Source organism: Vipera ursinii (genome assembly GCF_947247035.1).
Source record: "Vipera ursinii genome assembly, chromosome: 1".
NCBI classification, from domain to species: Eukaryota; Metazoa; Chordata; class Lepidosauria; order Squamata; family Viperidae; genus Vipera; species Vipera ursinii.
The window spans coordinates 123619505-123642318 of record NC_139512.1 but is presented as its reverse complement, the minus strand read 5'-3'; the positions used below and the strand labels follow the sequence as shown (position 1 = coordinate 123642318).

At 39.5% G+C, this 22814-nt stretch overlaps 1 protein-coding gene across 1 annotated transcript in view; it reads right to left on the bottom strand.

The window, feature by feature from the left end:
- Positions 1–6354: 6354 nt before the first annotated feature.
- MARCHF4 (membrane associated ring-CH-type finger 4) overlaps positions 6355–22814 on the bottom strand; it is a gene marked incomplete at both ends in the record, with an annotated part of 150280 nt that continues 133820 nt past the window's right edge. The window contains one exon of the mRNA XM_083349877.1: positions 6355–6716. Within this exon, the coding sequence (XP_083206003.1) occupies positions 6355–6716 (362 nt within the window). The remainder of the gene's footprint in view (positions 6717–22814) is intronic.

The window sequence follows — 22814 nt, the reverse complement described above, 5'->3', positions numbered from 1 at the left end:
CTTAGGATGTTTTTATTGACTGTTATGAAAGGATAAATCCTTTTGATTCCACTTTAGATGGACCGCTATATTTAACAGCACATTTCTGCAAAAACACTACCCACTTAATTGCTTTCTCTGTGGTAAGGAGTTGAAATCATATAGAGTCTCTTCTTGAATTAGCAGTAATAGCTTTCTGCCATTCCACTTTTTCCTCGGCTGTCAAAATGTATCCCAAGAACAAATAAAATTAAAATAGTTTGTGTGTTTTTTGGCAAATTTAACATTTTGTAATATGCTTTAGTATTTCCAAGCTAGAGGGCTTAATTAAGAAATACAACTTTGGGCAGCTGTTCCATACCCTTTAATAATAGAGATCAACTCATAATGGCAATTTGCCTTTAGGGTGGTTTTGTTGTAGAGCATCTTCTTGGATTGGTGACATAGTCTTCATAGTCTAAGATACAGAGAAACAGCTTCAAGTCTGCCTAATAGCAACCAACAATTATGGTTTTTTTTCCTTCTAGAGATATAGTATTCTTACAGATTTTAAAAAGTGCTGGACATGCACTAGTATTTATATACAGTGGTATTTCAGTACTTGACTGCTTCAAAACCTGTTGAATTTGGCTCTCAATGCATTCTGATGTGAAAATGTTGTCCCAGTACTTGGCCTTTGTTTAGGACACGCTGCTATAGAAAAAGAGGGATGGCTGTGGGGAATGGACAAGAAGTCAGCCATGCTGGGAAGGCCACTGCAAATGGAGGGGGACAACCACATAGGTCGGACAGGAGGTTCGCCGTGCTGGGAAGATCACTGACATAGAAAAAAGGAACAGAAAGGTAATTTTTCTTGGCCAAAACAAAGGGTTACATGGTAAGTCACATGGCTTGTTTAGGACTCATCCTTTTTAGTACCCATCACACCTCCCAGAATGAATTGCCGAGTGCCAAGGTGTAGCATTATTAATGCTCTGCTGTGCCATGCTGACTTTGATCAGGATGTTTATTACAAACAGATTTAATATGGCTAGCAATTCATCTTCAGCAATACTTGATCCAGCTACACAGAAGAAGGCTGTTAATAATGAAGCATTTGCTTCTTAATAGGAAAGTCTTCCTTCTTACCTTGGCCCAGGTTGACTTTGGGATAAATGTACTTGGCTTTTATATAGATCAGGGGTCTTCAAACTTGGCCCTTTTATGACTTGTGCACTTCAACTCCCAGAATTCCTCCACCAGCATGCCTGGCTGAGGAATTCTGGGAGTTGAAGTCCACAAGTCATAAAAGGGCCAGGTTTGAAGACCCCTGATATAGATGATTGGATGTTCAACAGCAATTATGAAAGAAGCACCATCACAACATTGCAGTCTCATGATGTTTCAACTGCCGTAAAAATGGCTACAGGTAGTCCTGAACTTAAAACAGTTCATTCAGTGACCGTTCAAAGTTACCACAACACTGAAAGAAGGGATTTATGACTGCTTTTCACACTTATGACCATTGCAGCATTCCCATGGTCATGTGATCAAAATTCAGATGCTTGGCGACTAACTCGCATTTATGACAGTTGGAGTATCCCGGGTTCATGTGATCGTCTTTTTGTGAGCTTATTACAAACAAAATCAATGGGGAAGCCAGGTTCACTTAACAACCATACTACTTCCTTAACAACTGCAGTGATTCAATTATCAACTGTGGCAAGACAGGTTGTAAAATGGGGCACAATTCACGTAACAACTGTCTCGCTTAGTAACAGAAATTTTGGGTTGAATTGTGGTCGTAAGTCGAGGACTACCCATGTTTGCAGAGATGGCCAAACACTAACAAAAGAGCAACAAACATCCTATTTTACAAAGAGATTTATCTTAAACCAGAGTGAGAAAAAAATGATCCCTTCCCCACGTTTTACAGAATTTGCACCTAGATTATTTCACTGTTTTCCGTAGTTCCACTATTTTTTCAGTACCATACAGTTCTTTTCTAATAATTTTGTGACTTGTTAGATAAGAACAGCAAGTGCTTTATTTCCCCCTTTCCAAAAAAAAAAATACTTGGAGTACAATTATTTGCACCTTTCTTCAGAAGCCATCGAGTTCAATGAAACTTGCTTTTTTAACACCAGCAGGGCATAAATCTTTTGGGAGGGAGAATTATGCAGAATATTTCACCAAAATTTGTGTACGTATTTCTCCACAGTGAGAAAAAAGTAGTTTACAAGTGACAGAACTCACTTTCCGACCACCTTTTCTCCCATCCCATGGAGAGCTTATACCAGCTTAAAACTCTGAGTAATCATCTGATTCATTTAGATATTCCTTTAACTTCATTTGATGGGCTGCAAGTTGGTCAAAGGAAAGTATATCAAGGATTCCATCTCATGACCGTAAACAAGTAGATTATACAGGTTAATTTTAGGTATATTGTGTGAAACATGACCTTATTTGTTTGGGGCAACACCGTCTGAGAATTAATAAAAAGATGGAGCATTTCATTTTAGGCACACTTCACTGTACAAAATATAGGTTTGCATAGTTTGCCATTCAGCATGTGTGTATCAATTGCCTTAAACTTCTTAGAGCATCGCCCAGTTTTTTGACCTGATGCTGGGTAATTGTTCTCCAACACTGGTCTAATTGCACAATATTAATGGCTGAATGATGCCACAAGACAGCGTGAACTATTAGCGTGAAAACTGTATTTTCAGCTCTTTTCCTATGTGAATACCCCCAAAATAAAACAGATTTTAAGCTCTGGCCTGAAATGATGGGATTCCCTTCTTCTCTCATTATGGTGTATCTACATATTCGGTACTATCACTGCCCATTCCTGCTGAACTAAAATAGCAGTTCAACTACAATCATTTAGCTAATATTAAAATGGCTTATCGTCTCCCATAGAGTATCAATGTGGCATAGCGGCGAGCAATAGCAGGGACCAAGGAAAAGTAGGACATCTTCCCTTGACCAAAAAGCTCACTAAGCTAGTTGGGACCAATTGCTATCCCTCAGTCCAATCTCCTGTATTTATTGTTATCAGGGCAAAATAAGGAGACACCTCTATCCCAATGTGCGCCATTGTGCTGCCAATATAGTTTCTACGCTAATGACAGAAGAAAGATGAGATATAAATGCAATAACAAATAAGTTAATCGCTTTATGGACAATCTCACATTTAACAAATTAAAATACCTGTACATTTGCAGTAATTTTCAGAAGTACAGGCACTCCTCAACTTACAACAGCTCGCTTAGTGACTGTTCAAAGTTACAACAGCACTGAAAAAAGGGACATGACCATTTTTCACCCTTATGACCGTTGCAGCATCCCCATGGTCATGTGATTTACATTTGGATGCTTGACAACCGACTCACATTTATGATGGTTGCAGGGTCTCCCAGGATCATGTGATCCCCTTTTGCAACCTTCTGACAAGCATCCCATCGTCCTGTGCGCTCCCACAGGGAGGGCCTTCTCAGGGTGCCGCCGGTTAAGGAGTGCCGGCGGGTGATCCCCAGAGGGAGGGCATTCTTTGGAATGGGCCCTTTGGAATGATTTACCTGTGGAACTTCGGACCGCCCGCGATCTGCGTTCATTTTGCCGGGACCTGAAAACCTGGTTTTTTGATCTATCAGGCCTGGACTGAAGGGGTTTTAGTTTTTAAATATTGTTTTAATTGTTGGGCTTAATTAATTTAATCTATTTTAATTTTATATTATCTTTATATTGTATTTTATCCTGCCCTGTAAACCGCCCTGAGTCCTTCGGGAATAGGGCGGTATAAAAATCTAATTAAATAAATAAATAAATAAATAAAGTCAATGGGGAAATCCAATTCACTTAACAACTGTGTTCCTAATTTAACAACTGCAGTGATTCATTTAATAAATGAAAAGTTGTAGAATGGGACAAAACCCACTTAGCAAATTTCTCATTTAGCAAGATAAATTTTGGGCTCAATTGTGGTCATACATTGAGGACTACCTGTAGTTTCTTTGGGTGAAAGGATGAGAACTGGCAACCTTAGGGGTAATTGAGTAAAGATGTATTCAGAGACTAAAGTAAAAAAAAATAATATTCCACCCTTGCACCACTGAATTGCTACGTACTTGAGTCCTGATGTAATTTCCTGATTTGAGCAGCAGGTAAACTAGATAGACATTTAGATGTCTTTTAGTTGTATAATTCTGTAAGCAGCTTTGCCATTGCTATCTTGCTTAAATGATATTGCTTTGGTCGGTTTAGAATGGATAACTTTTAATGTTCTTTGCCCTCTATTTCACATGAACTATCCTTTTGGGTGACAACAGAATGTGTCTAGGGCACATCCTATTAAAATCCATCCAGTCCAATTCATTCTCTTCAGGAGGGTTAACTAGCCTTTTTTTCCGCTGGCACCTAACTGGCTCTAAGGCAATAATAAAGGGATTCCTCAGGCCAAACTCTACAATTGTGCTCTTTATTGGGGTGAGGGGGGGGGGAATTGAGAAATGTAAATATTGAGTTTCCCAAGTGACAAGTCACAAGCTACTTTATGTCCAAGTGTTCACATGTTTACTTCAACATAACTGCCAATCTAATAAATCAACTTGAGTGTAGTATGTATGTATACATATGCATATACATATGTGTACATGTACACAGACATAGACACATATATACATATAGTCATACATAGATGGTATATATTTATCATAATTCAAGGCAGCTTGTAGTGGCACTTGTGAAAGTATATATAGAAAAATGTATATAGTAATTTGATCAATTTACTCAGGACATAACTATCAACATACGTCATAAACATCAGTTTAAATAGGATGGCTTCCTTAGAACAGTCTGGCAATTGTATTTTAGTGGGAGATATGATAAGGTGCTTAGGAAACTCTGACTTAATTCATAGAACTTCAATCCTAGGCTACGCGCCATGATTTTTAACTATGGCTGGTGGAACAGGACATCATGGCCTAATCTGCACATAGAGTAGGCGAGTGTTTCTCAACCTTGGATATTTGAAGGCTGGAGGATAGCTGGGAATTCTGTGAGTTGAAGTCCACACAACTTCAAGGTGCTAAGATTGAGAAACACTATATTAGGCAGGTTGTGGATTCACACATAACTTTAAGTTGAAGACAAACAAGCTGAATGCAATGAGTAAATCCAGCCTAAATTAACTTGTCAGTGCAATCCTGAGCATGTTTACTTAGAAACCCTCATAGGCCAGAAAACAGGGTGCACAGTTGGTGCTTAAACCCACAGGGTAAATTAATCAGAACTCCAATTTCATTAAGTACAAGATTTTTGATAAATGATTAAATGGAGAAGATTGGAAAACAACTTAAATGGCTGCAGATTGAAAGCCAGGTAGATTTTTTTAAAAAAGGAAGACAATCATAGGGAATTGTACCAAATTACTCATATAGTGAAAATTGAATTGGCTTTGCAGAAAATGGTTGAAAGGTCAAGTAGAAAATTTGATATGAAAAAAGCCCATTTCAACAAATTTCTAAATGAAACGTCCATGATGAATCATTCATCTGTATCTTGTGCTTTGACAGTAGTTTGCATGTTTGTGGTTCAAGTGGAGAATTCCCTCCCTTTCTCCTCCCATTCCCTCAAAGGGTACTAGCTGATTCTATTTGAAGAGGTAAGAAGAACCAGAAGGGCTATGTGCTATGTTAGGGGACCCCAACCCCCCGGTACATGGATCGGCACCGGGCCGCAGCATGCCAGAAACCAGTCTGTGCAAACAAGCAAAGCCCCATCTGCGGTATGCCAGCAGTACAGGAAAGCACGCCTCCTCCGGTCCACCGAAAAACCTCTCTCCCCGAAACTAGTGCTCAAAAGGTTGGGGATCTCTGTGCTATGTGACAAAATCCTGGGCAACAAAACAAGAGCAATCAATGAATTGCAATTTCAGTTTGAACATCCTGGGGCACACAAATTGGCATATGCCACAGAATAATTTCTGTATTTGAATACTTAAACCTCTGGTTAATACATTTTAAAAAAAAATAATACCCAGACAAACCTTCCTCCCTTCTTCCTTTATGCATGTGTTTGGGTGTGCAATTCTTTAAAATTTTACTTATTCCATTGTATACATGGCAAATTAAACCTTTCTGCTCCCCCATGCCCCTTTTTTGAGGACTTGGTCCTAGTTCACTGTTTGCAGTATATATTGCACTTTGTTTCACAGCCAAACTTTAACCTCTTTTTCATGGTGAGCAGCTGGTCTGCCTTGTGCCCTCTCTTGGCTGGGGAAAGACTTCTTGTGCTCCTTGGGGATGGCATGGGGAGAGGGCAGAGAGCTCGCATGCCTCTTGCTTTTGAGTTCCTTTCCCACTCAGTTGCATTAAGGCCTCCTCAATACTTTAGCTAGACTGTTGTGACTCTCATGACAAGCTCTCTGTTTGTGCTAGAATGGCTTCTCTGTTCGTTAGGCCTCAGATGGCTGAGTATATGCAAGATGGTATAAGCACAGTGATGATCAGACAAAGTACCCGTGGCATGACCAGCTCCTCGGGCAACACTGTCTCCTAGAGCGGAGTGGCTGGCTGCGCCATTAGTGGAGGATGAATGGTTGATCTGAGAGGAGGTTCGTTGATGGCTCCTAGACCCTGATTTTTGATCCTCCAAATCCTTTGTTTTGTCATAGTTCAGAACTTTCCACTGTTGATTGACTGCTTGCCACCTTTTAAAAATACGGTAAACCGAGGGTCCTTCATGTATTATGAGACCTGCAGGATAAAGAGTATATGGGTTAGTAAAGACAAAGGAAGAAGGCTCATAATCTCCTGGATTTCTCACTGGCTGTTTTTTCCCCCCCAGCATGCACCGCCTGGGACAGGCTTACACAAAATGTAAATGTGTAGATTTTAACTCCACAAATTCTTAGCAATGGCTTTTTTGGATGAAGTCCAAAGTTTGGGAAGGTGTTGAAATTAAGGGAAGCTGTGCTTTGGGGCTTCCTGGAGCATAAATCTCCCAATGTCGTTATTTGGTCAGGTCTGTGGCATAAGTGCTTCCCAAAGGAAGACTCCTAATGCTCATAATCAAAAGGCATTCAGCAGGAAAAACTGCATGGCTCTCTGGGGGAAAAGGAACAAGAAGGAATGGGTGTGGGAAAACACAGTAGGGTTACATGTAATAGACAATATCATCTTTCTTCTATATAATTTCATGAATGAGGTAGAGTGACTTCCAGTGCTTCCTTGCCTGGAAGCAACCAAAGTCTTAATTCTTTGTATAAAATAGTGAAAGCGTATTGAAGAACCTTGGAAGCATATTAATTGCCTAATTGCCCTACTAGATCAGATAAAGTTGCCTCTAGATCATCATTTTTTTTTCTTCAGGCTTCATCCAATTAAATACCTCCTGGCATTCTAACTAAGGCATTTGTTCTTCAGTATTCAGAAGAACAATGTTTCTACATAAAGGAAGCCCTTTATATTAAATTCAGCCATCATTTTTTGCAGTTATAGTGGTAATTCCAAAAGAAATGTGGACAAAGAGAAGGCCATACTTGCTCCAATTTGCTTTTACCCTTCACCAGGTTACAGATTTACAGCTCTTGTTGGCTTTCTTCAGAGAAATATATAGGTCACAAGCCTTAAAGGCTTAAACAGAGTCTCATTCCATAGTCCATATGTGAGTATATAATGTATAAAATAAGTCTTTTAAGAAAAACTTTTCTAGATCTTATGACTATTTTACTACCCAACTATTTTTTAAAAAGTTGGCTACGAAACACTACTTTGCTGCATAATTATATACTGGGGAAGTGATAAAAAGTGCAGCATGATATCATAATTCATGGTCCATGACGTACATACTTGTAGGATGCAAGTCTAAAAAGCTGGTGTTTGTGATGACAGGCCACACATTTTATCACATTTTAGCTATCTTGATTTATAAGGAATGTGCTTTGGTAAAATGTAAGTAAAGGCTTAACTAGCCTGAACTAGAATTGAGAGAGAAGGTTAAGAAAGAAGAGATAAAAAATATAATTTGACAGAGTAAACATACTCAACAGATCCTCTTAATAAATGAGAGGCTGAATATAACAACTCCCTGCACATATCTAAAGGACTGAGCTAATGAGCAATAACTAATAGGAGAGGGCAGGAAGTGATCTCAATACACTGCAGAGATGGTAATGAGATTTTACATTATATTTATAAATCTCCAGCATAAACTGAGAAGAGATTATACCACTTCTGAACAAATAACTTGATTTTGCATGTGGTCAATTTAGAGAGTTTAGATATTAATCACTGGAATAGTGCCTCCCTCCAAAAATATATATTTTTTTCTCAGAGTATAGTTTCCCAGGTCAGACTCTGATTTCATGCTGTTTTGTTTTAACAAATTTCCATTTCCATCTACGCTCTTGACTTCTATCTCTTTTCTTTTAGAATAAAGAAGATTATATAACTAACAGACAGCATTATGCTTTCTGCATATGTAGAAACAATAGTAAATTTCTTTCCAAACTCAAGGTCTGTAAATAACCTAAAACAGTACATAACCAAATATGTCTAAAGCCTAATTTTGTGTACCTACCCAAAGAGCAGCCCTCAAGGTGTGCTGGACTGAGTACCTCAAGGTGTGGAAAGTTGCAGTCCTATCTCTCTGGTGCTGAATATTTCCATATCAAAAAGCAGGAAACTCTATGGTCTATAAACAAAGTTTGCTGATAACTACGAGACTAACTCAGAGTTAGGCAACCTTGGCTCTTTTATGACTCCTGGACTTCAACTCCCAGAATTCCTGAGCCAGGAATTCTGGGAGTTGAAGTCCAGGAGTAATAAAAGAGCCAAGGATGCCTACCCCTGGACTAACTGAACTGGTAGCAGGCAGCACACAAAGAAATAGCAGCAATAGTCACCCTAAGAAGTAATACCTTAATTCCTTCCGGTGCGCAACTACCAAAACTTTATAAGTAACATCACTTTCACTCTTTTCACAATACACAACTTGAGGATGCTGTGGCTGCACATGCTATGGAATGCTCCTATACTTTAAATTTCATCTTCTAATTCCAGTACACAGCTGGTTATGCACTTCATTTTATGTGCAAACAATTCAAAATACTTTCAAACGTGGACGGTGGCAGAGTTTGAACAAAAAAGAGAATTTCTTAACTGTTTTGGATTCCTAAAGGTTATAAAGCGGTGCCTGCTCTGAATGGTCACTCAATTTATGCAAACTGCATATCTACAGAGAAGGTGATTCTGCAAAAGACAGATGTGCTACTTCAGTAGGAACGAAGACTAAGTTTTCAGCAGGAATGTTTCCATTGAGAAAAACAACACAGCAGTTGCTAAATACACCAGGCATTGTGTATTCCGATAAGGAATGTAAGCTATAATTCACAAAAACCTGTGCTGTCATCTATACATTTCCCATTCGGCTGAATAGATCCAATATGTCTGCATTTTAGCAAATCACTTGTTCCCAGAATTAAAAAAAAATCATTCCAGGAGCCAAATATTGATAATGAGGCAAGATTCTACCTTCAAAATTAATGACAGCATTCCTACAGATCATATCAAAGTTTGATAGGAAATTTTGAACTCAATTATTTAAATCCAAATACACATTCCTAAGAATCTGTTTCAGCAGATTATGGGGTGGATTTTGAAAGTTCAATTTATTTTATTCCTAAAGCTTATCACAAATATTTTATATTCGTTTCTTTGTTTGTTTCACCTTCTAAACAAGCGTGTATGAATTCCATGCAATTTATAATGCAGCACTGATGAATGGGCTAGTATATGAACTAAGCACCTTTTTCTTCAGATAAATTAATTTTCAAAATATTTACTAAAAGTGCAAAACATAACTTTCTTCTGCTTTGCCAGGATCCAAATTACTTATTGATTTCCTAGCACTCAGCTCAGGAAGCTATAAAATTAAAAAGGAACAAGCAATGAACTCAGTAGAAAGATAGAAATAATAATGCCAATCTATTTGCACTGTAAAACATGACGATTTAGTAGGGACATCTATCAGTTTAACAGTCATCAGCAAGAAGTTCCAGGATTTTCATCAAAAAAGCAGCTTTCGCAAAAAAGAAAAAAAAAAGAGCTCAGATTTCACTAAGTCACTGTGGCTTTTAATACTGAAACTATGTCCAGGTTGTTGTTTTTTTCTCCACTTTTTGCTTCAGGTACGGATATCCATCTCTATTTTTATCATCTCTATTATTTCTATCTGTCTGTCCATCTAAAGATTTTGCAGGTGGTCTTTGTCTTACAACTATTAATTCAGCAACTGTTTGAAATTATGGTGGTACTGAATGAAGGGATTCACGACCAGTTCCCCAAAATTACAGCTGCTGCAGCTTCCCCCTGCTGTCATGTGAACAAAATTTGGTCACTTGGCAGCCTACTTGTACTTATAACCACAGGGTTGCTTCTACTCTTGCCTCCACCTCCCTCCCTCTTGTCTATGCCCTTTTGGCCCCCTGCACTCTGCAGCCCTTGCCATCCTAGCTGACTTTCACCATTTTCTTCCCCATTTCTGACCAAGCCTACTTGGCATGGTCCTTCATGAAGCAGCTGCTGTCCACATGAGGCTTTCTTTACAAAATTGCACATGGCAGTTTCCTCACAGGATCTGGGGGAGAGGACCTCATATGGATTCTTCATGGAGGGCCAGGGTGAGCATGCCTCATCAGGAGTGGGAGCAAAAAGAAGACAAAAGTCAATGGGGGCAGTAGGGGTCTTGGAGTGAGTCAAAAGCTATCTCTCTACCTCTACTTCCAACCTCATCATCTCTCTATCTCTACCTCTATCTTTACCTCCAATCATCTATCTCCCTACCCATATAACTTCAAATTAACGTTCAGATGACCACAGGAAGGGGCAACTGTAGGGAAGTGATTCGCCATTGTTGGATATTATTTAACTTCCTACATTAAATTATAGCTCCAGGGTGTCAACAGGTTTGACTCTGTGAAAGTCATCCCAGCTAAAACCAATACCAGCACCTATGTCTGGGAGTAGCAGTACAGCAGCAATACACGAAATTGCTGGAAATGGGTGCTTATTTCAATGACAACTGTGAAGATATCATTTCATATTGCGCAGGGGAAGGCAATAGTGAAACATCCCTGCATTTTATCAAGAAAAGCACATGGTTAGCAATATAAAGTGATTGATGACATAGTGACTGATTATGAGTTGTTGAGGTTGGATGGCAGTCAGCATGCTACCGAGGAAGAGCTGAAGATCTTTTGGAGTACTAACACAATTTATGAGTCAGATAGATTAAAGCCTTCTGGATGTCTAGTTATCAATATTGCCATGCAGGAAAAGAAAATCTAGAGAAAGAATTACAGTGAGAATATGGAACAGAAAAAGCATGAGCATTGGAAAGCGCAACCCAGGAAAAGCTGAAAAGAATTGACTATACAGTACATTAACATCTTAGGCATCAGTGAATTTGAATGGATCGGAATTGCACACTTTCTGTCAGATGATCGCAGGGTTTATTAGTCAAAATTTGAAAAATAAAGAAGAAATTGCTTTCATAATCAGGAAAGATACGGCAAATGCCGTACTTGGGTACTATGCTGACTAGTAAAACTTGGTGGACAACCTCTTAAAATGACTGTTATTCAAGTTAATGTTCCAGTCACTAATGCAGGAGAAGAGTTGGTTGATGAGTTTATAAGAGGTTTAAACTGAAATTGATAGAACATGCAAGCAAGACATGCTGCTTATGAATGAAAACTGGAATGTCAATGTAGGAATTACTTTTGGTCCCTTCAAGTCAGTTTTATTTCCTGGGAATTGCCTGGACCAGTCCCTGCAGTTTTCTTGGCAAGATTTCAAAAGTGGTTTGCCCTTGTCTCCTTCCTAGGGCTGAGAAAGAGTGAATGGCCCAAGGTTTCCCCACTGGCTTTGTGCCTAAGGCAGGACTAGAACTCACAGTCTCCTGATTTCTAGCCTGAACCTTAACCACTACACTAAGTATCCAGAGAGCAGACTAATTATATTATTGGTAAAAGAAGGTGGAAGAGCTCAACTACAACAACAAAGATGTGGTCAGAGACCCATTGTGATACAGATCATGAACTGCTCATGTGAAAGTTTCAAAAGGAGGAGGAGGAGGAGGAGGAGGAGGAGGAGGAGGAGGAGGGGGAGGAGGAGAAAGCCTGTCAATTTCCAAAATAAATACTGAACCGTATCTTCTGAACCAAGATAAGATCTACAATTTTCAAGGAGAGCATCAGGAAGTGCTTTGAAATCCTGAATCTCATTGATTCAGGGAACCAGAGCAACTGTGGAATGAAATCAAAAAGGTAGTTAACAATTAATGTGAAATGTCTGTTAAAGATCAAGAAACAGAAGAAAGCAAACTGTCTATCAGAATTGATGATGAAAATTGCCAAGAAGAAAAGAGAAGCCAAAACCAAGAAAGACAAAGATCTCTTGAAGGAACTTAACGAGAAATTTTAGAGATTGGATAGAAGAGATGAGAAGCAGTATTATAAAAACATCTTGCAGATGAAAACAGACATGGAGAAAATGAAAAGTTTTCAAAAAACTTTTCCAACTTTCACATGCGAGCAAAATAATGTTTAGGGTTATCCAACGTAGATTTGAGCCCTGCATGGAAAGAATACAAAAAAGAAAAAAGAAAATTTGTATGTCTCTCACTAATTAGAGAAAGGACTTGACACCAATCTCATTAATTTATAGACTATGCTTAGGAAAATGGGAATCCCAGAACATTGCACTGTTCTCGTGGGAAACCTATATATAGGACAGGAGGTGACAGTCTGGATGGAATGTGATGAAACAAGTTGGCTCCAAATTAGCATAGGGTAATTATTTCTCCTTATTTATCCAACCTATATGCTGAATACATATTAAAGGAAACTGGATTGGAAGAAAATGAGTGTGGTTTTAAAATTGGAGGAAGAAACATCAATAAGCTGCACTATTCTGATGAGGCTACCCTGATAATGAAATGCAAAGGATCTGCAAGCCGTACTACTGGAAGTCAAAGATTACAGTGAAAAAATGGGACTAAAATTAAATATACAGAAGATCAAACTAATGACAGCAGGTAGAACAACCAGCCTTAGAATTGACAACAGTGGAGACAATGAAGTGCTGGGCAGCTTCTGCCTTTTAGGATCAGTCATCAACAGTAAATAAACAAGCAATTAAGAAATAGACCACAGACTACCACTTGGTAGCACAGCCATGAAGGCCTTGGGAGTGATATACAAATACTACGATGTTTCTATACCTACAAAAATCAGACTCATACAAGCCACAGCATTGCTTGTGACAGCCTTCGGAAGCAAAAGTTGGACTTTAAAGAAGCAGAATAGAAAACATATTGAAATGTTTGAATTGTGGTGTTAAAAGAGACCCTTGAGAATACTAAGAACAGCCAAGAAAACAAATTAATGGATTGTTGAACAATCAACCCAGAGTTCTCACCAGAGGGATAGAGGTGTGGTGGCCCAGTGATTTAACGATACTGGAGATGGTCTCTGCCCCAGCGGTTCAAATCCTAGCACTGCATGTTGGCATGAGTTCCCATCACTTGCCTCAGCATCTGTCCACCCAACAGTTTGAAAGCATGTTCTATGTGAGTAGATAAATAGATACCACTTCAGTGGGAGATGAGCTGGTGTTCTGTGCAGGTAGTTAGATTCCTGTTGGCTCTGAACCTTCCTGGGAAAGGAAGGGTCTTGGATGACGCTGCAGGAAGAGTCAGTTCTCTTTCTTTCTGGTGCAAAGCCAGCTCACACTCCTATGCTGATCTAGAGAAGGGTGTGAGCATGTCCTATAACAGAGCTGGTAACTTGGCAGTCAAACTACTACTCTGCAATAGCATTTTGGTTTCCTAGCCAATGTAAGAACAACGCCATGTGCTAACAACAAGAACAAACAATAAACAACAAACAACAACTAGAGGCATAAATGACCAGGTTCAATGATCCTGCTTTGGACACATTACGCAAAGATCCAGTTGTCTCGAAAAAGTCTCTAAAGCTGGAAAGGGAAACAAATAGAAGAAGAGGGCAACCAAGGTGAATGGACTTAGTTACAGTGGTGATAATTGCACTGTTGGGGGACCTGAAGGAACAGGCTAAGGATAGATTGCATGGAGAAAATCTATCTACATAATAAAAAGGAGTTGATGGAACCTAATCAATAAGTAATCAATCAATATGCCAGATTGGAACAAGATGAGCATGGTTTTAAAAATTGAGAAAGAATAATCAATAACTCGTGCTATGCTAGGGACAGTATTCTGTTAGTTGAAAATGCAAATCATCTCCTAGCTCACGGGTGTCAAACTTGCCACATCACGTGACGTGTCGCAATGTATCATGACTATTTCTGCATTGCCGGAGCTGGGCTGGGCGCGGCCTCTGCAGGATATAACCAGCCCGCGGGCTGGCAGTTTGACACCCCTGTCCTAGATGCATTTATATGATTGCATTTAAATACACACTCTAATAATTAAAAGGAGAGCACAGTGAGCAAAGTGGAACGACTATTAAAAATAAAGAAGACAATTGCTAACAGGTATAACAACCAGCCTTAGAATTGGCAATGAAGATACTGAAGCTTCTGGGTAGCTTCTGCCTTTTAAATCAACTGTCATCAGTAACCAAGAAACCATGAGAGCCACTTTGGCTCTAGTGGTTAAGGCCTTAACTTAGAAAGCGGGAGACTATGAGTTCAAGTCCTGCCTTAGCCATGAAAGCCAGTTGGGTGATTTGGGGCCAATCACTCTCTCTCAGCCCAACCCACCTCACAGGGTTGTTGTTGTGGGTAAAATTGGAGGAGGAAGGTGTTTTGGATATGCCCTGAGTTATTTGTAAAAATATAATATAAATATAAATACAAAATATAAAAAATTATAAATAAAGTAAAATAAAAATAAACCAGCAGTCTACCACCCCTACTACGTAGAGTAACTTTGGAAAAGATATTACAATGCCGCAAAGATCAGAACTGTGGAGGCAGTGGTTTCCATTGTGACAGTCTGTGGAAATTAAAGCTGAAGAAGCAAGATAGAAAAAGTATTGACATTTTTGAACTTTGGTGTTGGTGGAGACTTGTGACAACACCAACAATAGGCAAGAAAACCAGCAAAAGAATCATAGATGAAATCAATTCAGAGTTCTCACTTGAGGTACTGTACAAATGATCAGGCTTGAATTGCTATATTTTGGCCACATTTTCTAGCTCTTTTGAGATACCTACAATGCTGGGAAAGATGAAAAGAAAGGAAAGAATCAGATGACCAGCAGCAAGGTAGATGGACTCAATTACTAAAGTGACGAGTTCACCATTAGAAAACCTGAAGCACCAAGTTGAAAACAAATGATCTTGCCAGATCCAATCTGGATCGGTCACCGGGACCAGAAGTTTGGTCTTCCAAGCTTTTGGACTTGTGCTGGAGCCCATCCCCACTGGATCCTGTAACATTATTATATTTGCCTTCATTTGTGATAAATGATCTTGGGGATGATTTATGTACATGATCAACAGTGACATGATGCCATATAATCAATCAATCAGTCAGTCAAACAATTAATTAGTAATGTAAACCATTATATTGTTTCTGTGCCAAATATATGAACCTTCATATTATTTCCATATAATAATTGTTTATGTCTGTGTATTCATTACTGAATTTTGCAGGATTTTTAAAATATTTCTTTATTTACCTAGTTATTTACTGAGCTTATAGGCCGCTTCAATCAATAATGAGTCTGAGCTGCATACTTCCCACCACCTGTAATGAGGTTAAAAATATAAATGTCTAAAATAAAAATCAAAGCATATCAAAAGCAAATAAACACAGGGAGAATCACTGAATACCTGAAGGTAAAATTCAGGGGGACCAACATTACAATGACCCAACCTTCAAAGCTGGCAGAAATAACCAAGTTTTAATCCCACCAGAAAAGCTGAAATATTATATATAGAAACTGGCAGGAGAAACCCGACGATGGAATTCATGTTTGTATCACAATTCAAATGTCAAATGCAAAGCATCACTCAATAGAACTCACCATTAGAGAAATTCTGAAAAGGTGGGAATGTTGAGCTGGTATTTTATATACTGATGGGACGAATTCAACAGAAGATCATGAAAGGTCACCGATGTGAACATCAATTGTGCATAAAAGCTATTGAAGCCAATACGCTAATGGCCTTTGTGTTGGATGCAGGTTATTCAAATGCTGATATTTAGCTGGATGTCAGGAAAGCTGGATTATTTTTTTTAAATGAACATTTTTAACAGTAAAACTGATTTGCTTAAAGTCAGATTGCCCTAACCTACCCTTAGCTAATTTAGGCCACCTTGGGAACACTTCATTTTACTCGTTCAGTTGGCAGATATCACAGACAATAAATACATTCAATGTACATTAGGAAGAATCCTTTATCGTGCTATTTAGATATCAATGATAGAGTTCTCTGTCTTGGAGTGTGTTGATCACCAATTGCTTGTGGGCTCTGGTCTATACAGGATGAATCTATCAATGCTCACCGATCGTTATGACTAAGTGAAACCTCCAGAAGAATGCTATTGCCTTCACCTCTTTCCCTTGCTCATGAATTTCACAGAGAGACCTTTCACAGTGGAAAAATAGGATGCTGGATTAGATGATTCAGCCCAGCTCTTTTTATTTTCTTGGAAGCATTTCTATATTTGTCAGATTGATTGTTCCTTTAAAATGGAAGGCTTCTTCATAATATTAAACTAGAATAACATTTCTTAGAGAATGTACTCATTCTTGGCTGACAGTGAATTGAGAAAATATATAAATACGTCAGCATGGAAACACAGGAAGTTACATTGGTAGTGATATTTTGACTAAGAGATAATATGACCAAATTTGGGAAATTATGTAATGAAGTTTTAAACTTTGGTTGGTATTTCACATAACCCTGAACTCATAACTAGCATTCAAGGTGCTTTTCATTTAAGCAAGGGATGCCATCTTATTTCTGACTAAGACCAAATTTGGCTCAAAGACATTATAACATGGCTCAAAGACATTACAACTTTGTTACAAAATGTGTTAGTATGGTCAATTCCTTCCACCCCTTGCTGAATTCTTCTAAATTATGGAACTAATAGAAAAACTGACATTATTTATTGAAAAAAAACCCAATAGCATTCCATTCCTTTAGCTAATTTCTGTTCTACTAATCTGCAACATTGCAAATAAAAATAAATTGGGGATTGTCTGTATCTTTGTATGAATACTTAATTTTTTGGTGAGATACTTTGTGAGCAGACTTATGTACTGCTGTACGATGGTAAAATAATACCAAAATTAATTTTTATTTTAAGAACATTTTATCAATTCTCGCAAATACATAGGCATGCTAGGAATCTGCTGCCATTTCTGTGTATGATTGTACTAGAATCTGCTCTAGGTTATTAATGCACAAGGGGGCATTAATAGAGTTTCAGAAGAGTCAATTCTTCTGAATTCACACCAATCATGCTCTTCCCCTTTGAAGTAAGCAGTGTTCTAGTTTCAGTTAAGACGTTAATGGGGTAAAAAAAGAGAATGTATAGCTAATCTGGTTTATGCCAATATAATTCATTATACTTCTCTATAATTTTCTATTCTTCCTAAATATATTCAACAGAAGAGGAAAACTAAAATCTCAGACTAGAAACAAACATTCAGAACATTCAGTAGAAGAAAAGGTGATAAGAAATAAAAATGGATTGTGGAACAATAACCAGTTTGGTAGATCTAACATGGATAGTTACATAATAAGATTTTATCATATATGCACATCGTAATACCATTTTTTTTTAAAAAAAACACCACAATAACTGAGTTTGGATTAAATTCAAGGGTAATCTTTGAACTCTGGATGTGGATTTTCTTCTGTGTAATTCAAAATGGGGCACTTTATTTCAACATATGCTTGGATTGAATGGCATTGTTTGGGTTTATTTTAATAAAAAGGAATTCAGGCCTATCCTGGTGTAACAGCAGGTTTTGAAGATATTTTTCTATGTTATTTTTTAAAACAGTGTCCATGGGTATTTTATTACCTTACTTCTCAGACCAGAAGACCAAAGTTTTATCATAGCTCTGGACTTTTTAAGCAATGCAGACTCACCAGCAAGTACCATTACAACAAAGCCGCCATTAATCTTGATCCAGAACCTGAGTTGTAAATGCTGAAAAGACAGCACTTCCATTAATTACCCTTCACATCAAACCACAAATGATCAAATGCCACATATCTGTTTTAATTGGCTATCGATCTCCTCTTCTATTCCCTGTGGTCAGATAGTGATGTCTTTGGGATTTATTTCATGCCTCTGGTTTCACTCAACAGTCAACAGCTCTCAGATCATCGTTTCCTGCAATTCTCATCTTGAGACGGGTTATGACTTATTCCAAGATAGATCATTTGTCCAAGTAGTTCCATGAATGGCAGTGGCTCTCCAAGTGGGACTCTTTCCCAGCCTAGTCTGGAGAAGGTAACAACTGAATCTGGATTTTTTTTTGCATGTACAGTAACATTATTGCTCTGGATTGGTTCTTCCGTTAGATAGAATGAGGCCATCAACTTCTTTTTCATTCTACGTTGCCACATAGATGGGGGGGTAAGGGGGAAAGTAGTATTGCTATTTGTATTGCTAGACAAAACACCGAACAGTCCCATGGGAACCAACAGAAGCAACCAACTCAAGCAGTGCAGCTCTACAATTCTTCCTACTGGGCCTGGTTGACCAAGAACTTCTCTCTGACGAAAGGGTAGGCTGCTCATAATTTGAATTTTTTCCAGAAGTGCTTTGGGTCTTGAGTCAACAAAGTACCTCTAAGGAAGCCTGCCTTTTCCCAAGCTTCCATGCAATGATGTAGCTGCTTTAAGAGTTGCATTAATTTTAAGGAGACAATTTCTTAAAGCAGAAGTCTGGAAGAAAGGCTGCTTTAATAAGCACAAGAAACTAAATTGATATAGTGGGTCCCTGTCATTCTTGCTGGTACCCCAAGGGGTCCCTGGCCAGTTTATTCCTGTCTCTTTTTGTTTCCTGGGCAGAAAGGCAAAGCCGTGGGCTGATATCCCTCCTCATTCTTATTTCCTGTTATTTATTTAATTAAATATAAATGCTGCCCATCTCACTATCCAAAGCAACTGTGGGCAAATTACAATACACTTCTCATTTTCCACGAATGCTTATAAGGCTGAGATTCAATCCAAAGGCAATCATGGAAATAAAAATGATGTCTGAAGTGGCTGCTTTCCTTGTCAGCACACCACCTTGCCTTTTTAATTAAAATAACCTGCAGCAATTAAACAATAACAACAACCAAAACTTGGAGCATGGGTGTAGCACTCTCCAAGACTGATACCCATGGCCCCATTTAGGGACCTCATCACTAGAAAGTTTGGGTCTCCCTTGATTCCATTCGTCTCTATGAGGGAAAGGAAAACCTCATTTGCTCAACCTGACAACTTACTTACTTCTATTCTGAGTCAGGGCTGCCTAATTGCTTTATTGCCAGAAGCAGGCAATTGTTTCTGATGGCAGAAAACTTCTGTCTTCTATTAATCTCCCAGTCTTGTCAACCCAACTACAGGGTTAATTTATGATCCAGCTCTCAAATACTGTATGCTTTACTGGGTTATGCCACCTTGAGTGCTCCTTCCCTCTTGGGATAGCATGCTTCAGTTTCTAGAAGCATGTCGTGAGACCAATAATCAACTGACTGCTGAAGAAGGAACACCCAGGAAGACTAGGTTACTGGGACTATTTGGGAGCTGAAGATGAAGCTCTTCTGCTTCAGATGGCGGGAAAAATGGTGAATCAATGCATCACTACATCTTTTTTAAATAAAGAAAATACAGGGAAAAGAAGGAAGCTTAAGGGAAAAAGTAATTAAGAATAATTCTGTCAAGTTTTGACTCAGCCCCCTTCTATTAGCAAGGCAAAAATTAAAGCTATCCTGCTATTTGAGCATTCCTCACTAAGAGAGGGGAGGTCTAAAAACACAACAAAGGAACAAAGTATTATTTCTATCGCTGTTTGTTATCCCTGGCTGTACAGTGTATGAATTTTGATTCTTGGTATACATACACTCAATTTAATTTTGCATACATACCTGTTAGATGGTATATATATCAAATAGATACATTTTACATTAGTAGCAAGACCTGTCCTTAAGGAGGAAAACAACTGTCCATTGCTTTCAACTAGAGAAAGGCAGAGAGCACAACAGAAGTGCGAGTCCAATGGGAGAATGTGGCTGCTCACAGACTGAATACCTTGAAAGGTGCCACCAGAGTGTTTGAAGCCAGACTGGAATTTCTTAAAATGGCTTAGATTCAGCAGAGACACCTGTCAGGACTGTAACAGAGGGACAAAAAGCACCAGCAAGAGGAGAGCCTTGTGGAGGGATCTTTGTAGATGTTCCTCCCAGCCTTTCTGGAAGGGATTTTGGTGGAATGTCCCTATGAAGAACGAGAAAACCAACCAAGAACTAAGGAGAAATTTCCTAAAAGTTAGAACAATTAATCAGTGGAACAGCTTTCCTCCACGTTGTGGGTGCTACATCGCTGGAGGTTTTCAAGAAGAGACTGGACAACCATTTGACTAGGATGGTATAAGGTCTCCTGCCTTGAAGAGAGGGTTGGAGTTGAAGACCTCCAAAATACTTTTCCAACTCTGTTATTCTATTAATTAATCAGTGGAACGACTTGCGTCCAGAAATTGTAGTTGCTCCATCACTGGAGGTTTTCAAGAAGAGACTGGACAGCCATTTTTCCAAAACAGTATAGGGACTTCTGCTTGAACAGGGGGTTGGAGTAGAAGACTTCCAAAGTCCCTTCCAACTCTGCTATTCTGAAGCCAGTATGAGCCTACAGAACAGCAGCTTAAATGGTAAATATGGATGTAATCTAAAAATGGAATATAGTGGTACAATTGTCAGAAGCATTTGCCTGAGGATATCTGTGACGGGCATGATTTGTAGAGAGGAAGATCTATTTCCTGACTTTGCTCATTAGGGACAAATTGGCTTTACTGAGAAGGATCTTTGCTCTTTACAGTTCATGGCTGTGACAGGCACTCTAGGGCAGATCCTTGTGACAACTGCACCAACTGCATTCCAACATATCTTCTTCCTTCAAAAAGATCCCCGTGCTTAACTTTCTTTCCATACAATCTTCTCTTAAGCGTGTCACAAATTGAGTGAGCCTGTATGTAAGCTCTTATCCACTAATGTTCTTTCACAAAAGGTCCTCACCTGGGGTGGTTCCATGACGTACCACAATTTTTCACTGTACATTTTGTTATTTAAGATGAGGTATTTCAGAGAGAAAAAATGCCTTTCTATTTCATGCACTATTTGCTCCGAACGTATTTACAGGCATTTCCTTCCCAATCTGTTGCTGCTTGTGGATGGAGAGAACAGACATTTATTTCCATTACTAAGGCAACAAGGAAATCACTCACTTTCCATAATTTTCTACTTTGAGTGACAGGACCCGGTTGGATGTGCATTTTGCTGCACAGAAAGGTTAGCTTGTCACGTGGGAAGCCTCTTTCATACAGGGTTCCCTTGTTCTCATGCTCAGGATTGCCCCAAGTACCTGATGCAGGCATGTGAGCAGCTAAGAGTTTTCTAGTTGTAGCAGCCTGCACACAGGAGTCTGCAACTCTGCCTGCTTTTGTCAATATCATGAAAGCAGTGTCATGATTCATGCTTACCATTTTTTCACGTGTGTGTGAGATCACTACACAAAGGACTAGGTCTTGGGTTGCAGTATGTTATGACTCAGGGCCAGCCGGGGGGTCCGGCAGCCGGTTCAGATGTATCGGATGACTCCGATGAGGGGGAGGAGGAGGGTGTGGAAGACGAACCGGCTGATGATGGTTTGGAGGCTTTGCAGAGCCCTCAGCCGGGGACCTCTTCTCAGCTGCGTGAGCCCGATAGTGCGGAGGATGATGACCCACAGCTGGCCCTGTTCAAGGACGCCCGACGCAGGAGGCAGTCGAGCAGGAACAAACAAAGAAAGGCTGTGGGACTCCTCGGGAGGAGGCACAGGGAGACCACGCCCTGAACTCTAAATAAAAGGAGTGTTTGGGGAGGGGCTGGTTGCTGAAAGCAACCCTTCTGCTTGAGGATTCAAGTTCCTGTGTTTTTGTTTCTTGACTATTAAATCTTGGCAAACGCTTTTCAGCCTTGGACGCTCTCCAGTCTCTTCTATTTGAATAGGGGTTTGCCTTACTACAAGGCCGGAAGAGGGCTGGTTCAGAACACAGTAGTACCATGGTGGTGAACCTAGGGCATGCGTGCCACAGGTGGCACGCAGAGCCCTCTCTGTAGGCACATGCGCCATTGCCCCAGCCCTAGGCCTTCAGCTGGGTTTTATAAAACCTTTTCACTTTAGGCCTCTGCCGCCATGTGCAAAAAAAGGTTCAATCAATCAATCAATTTCAACTTCTTGTGGGAAAAAAAAATCTCACAAAGTTGGAATTGATTGATTGAACTTTTTAGTCCCATCCAGTTTGCCATTACCACCGCAGCCACGCCCACCCAATGGGCCACGCCCACCCAATGGGCCACACCCGCCGAATTGGCCACGCTCACCCGGCACCCGACGAGACATAAGTGGGTTTTGGGTTGCAGTTTGGGCACTCGGTCTCTGAAAGGTTCACAATGCTGCTTTCATCAGACCGTTTGACCCCCATATCCATCCTAAGGTCACTGCTGAGCCTTCTATGTCCTTCATCTCACCTCTTGGATGTCCTGAGACCTTCTAAGAAGATAGGTTACCTGTTATATGCTCAGGCAGCAT